Source organism: Rana temporaria, chromosome 2, assembly GCF_905171775.1.
Source record: "Rana temporaria chromosome 2, aRanTem1.1, whole genome shotgun sequence".
Lineage (NCBI taxonomy): Eukaryota > Metazoa > Chordata > Amphibia > Anura > Ranidae > Rana > Rana temporaria.
In genome coordinates this window covers 311097024-311097954 of record NC_053490.1, presented here as the reverse complement: position 1 = coordinate 311097954, position 931 = coordinate 311097024, and the positions used below count along the sequence as shown (strand labels likewise).

Genomic DNA, 931 nt, shown 5'->3' with positions numbered 1-931 from the left:
TTCCATACTAAGCTTTAATTCTTCTCCAGTCAGTAAAGGGTATCGCGTAACCTATAGTAGAGCTAGTCTCCATTAGCAGAACACAGGCACTGACAGCCCGCACTCCGCTCCGTTCTGTAAACCTGGACGGCTTTCTCTCTATAACGTTTCCTGTTGTATCCGGGCGGGGCGCACACAGCGGCGTGTTCAATGTGGGCGTGGTGGTTGGGATCGTACTCGGGTGGGCGTGGTGTTCGCTCCAGGGGGCGGGGATTCCCCTCGCCGGTCTTTGCTGCTGTTTCTGTGCAGTGACATCTGTTGCTGATCGGGAGTGTAGCCGGGATGGGGAGACTCAGCGGATCTCTGCAATGTGTCAAGTACCTGCTACTCACCTTCAACCTCATCTTCCTGGTAAGAGAAGGGTTCAGTCCGAGGAGTACGTACATCAGGGGATGGAGAGGAGGATGATGGAGCCAGGGATAGGGGCATTGGAAGGGGCAGATGATGGCCATCAATGACTGGGGGAAGACAGGTGAAGGGACCAGGATCACACTAATACAATAAAATACGTGATGATTAATGATTGTCAACTGTGATCGGTGTAATGGAAAGCATGCACAATGATTGTGCTCAATGTCAGAAATCATTGATCATGGATAGTACTCATCTGATCAATGGCAGAAATCTTTATAGAAAGCTGGAGTAGAAAAACGATACAAAGTGATCGCCAACTGTGACTCATGTAATCTTGCTGGTGCGATGTAAATCTTGTATAATAATAATAATATATAAAGTTTAATATGTATAATGTAAATCGTGTATAATAATGTATCCAGTATATTGTGGAATATATAATGTAAATCTTGCATAATGTAACAATTATAAATGTGTGTGTATATGTATGGTGTATATAATATATATATATATATATATATATATATATATATATATA

General features: G+C 42.9%; 1 protein-coding gene across 2 annotated transcripts in view; it reads left to right on the top strand.

Moving 5' to 3' along the window:
* The first annotated feature begins 247 nt into the window (after nucleotides 1-247).
* Nucleotides 248-931, top strand: part of TSPAN2 (tetraspanin 2) — a 236155-nt gene continuing 235471 nt past the window's right edge. The window contains exon 1 of one of the 2 annotated variants that reach the window (XM_040337388.1): nucleotides 248-390. In XM_040337388.1, coding sequence (XP_040193322.1) covers nucleotides 322-390 — 69 coding nt within the window. In that variant the 5' untranslated portion in view covers nucleotides 248-321. The remainder of the gene's footprint in view (nucleotides 391-931) is intronic. The other variant, XM_040337387.1, reaches the window with a different exon arrangement.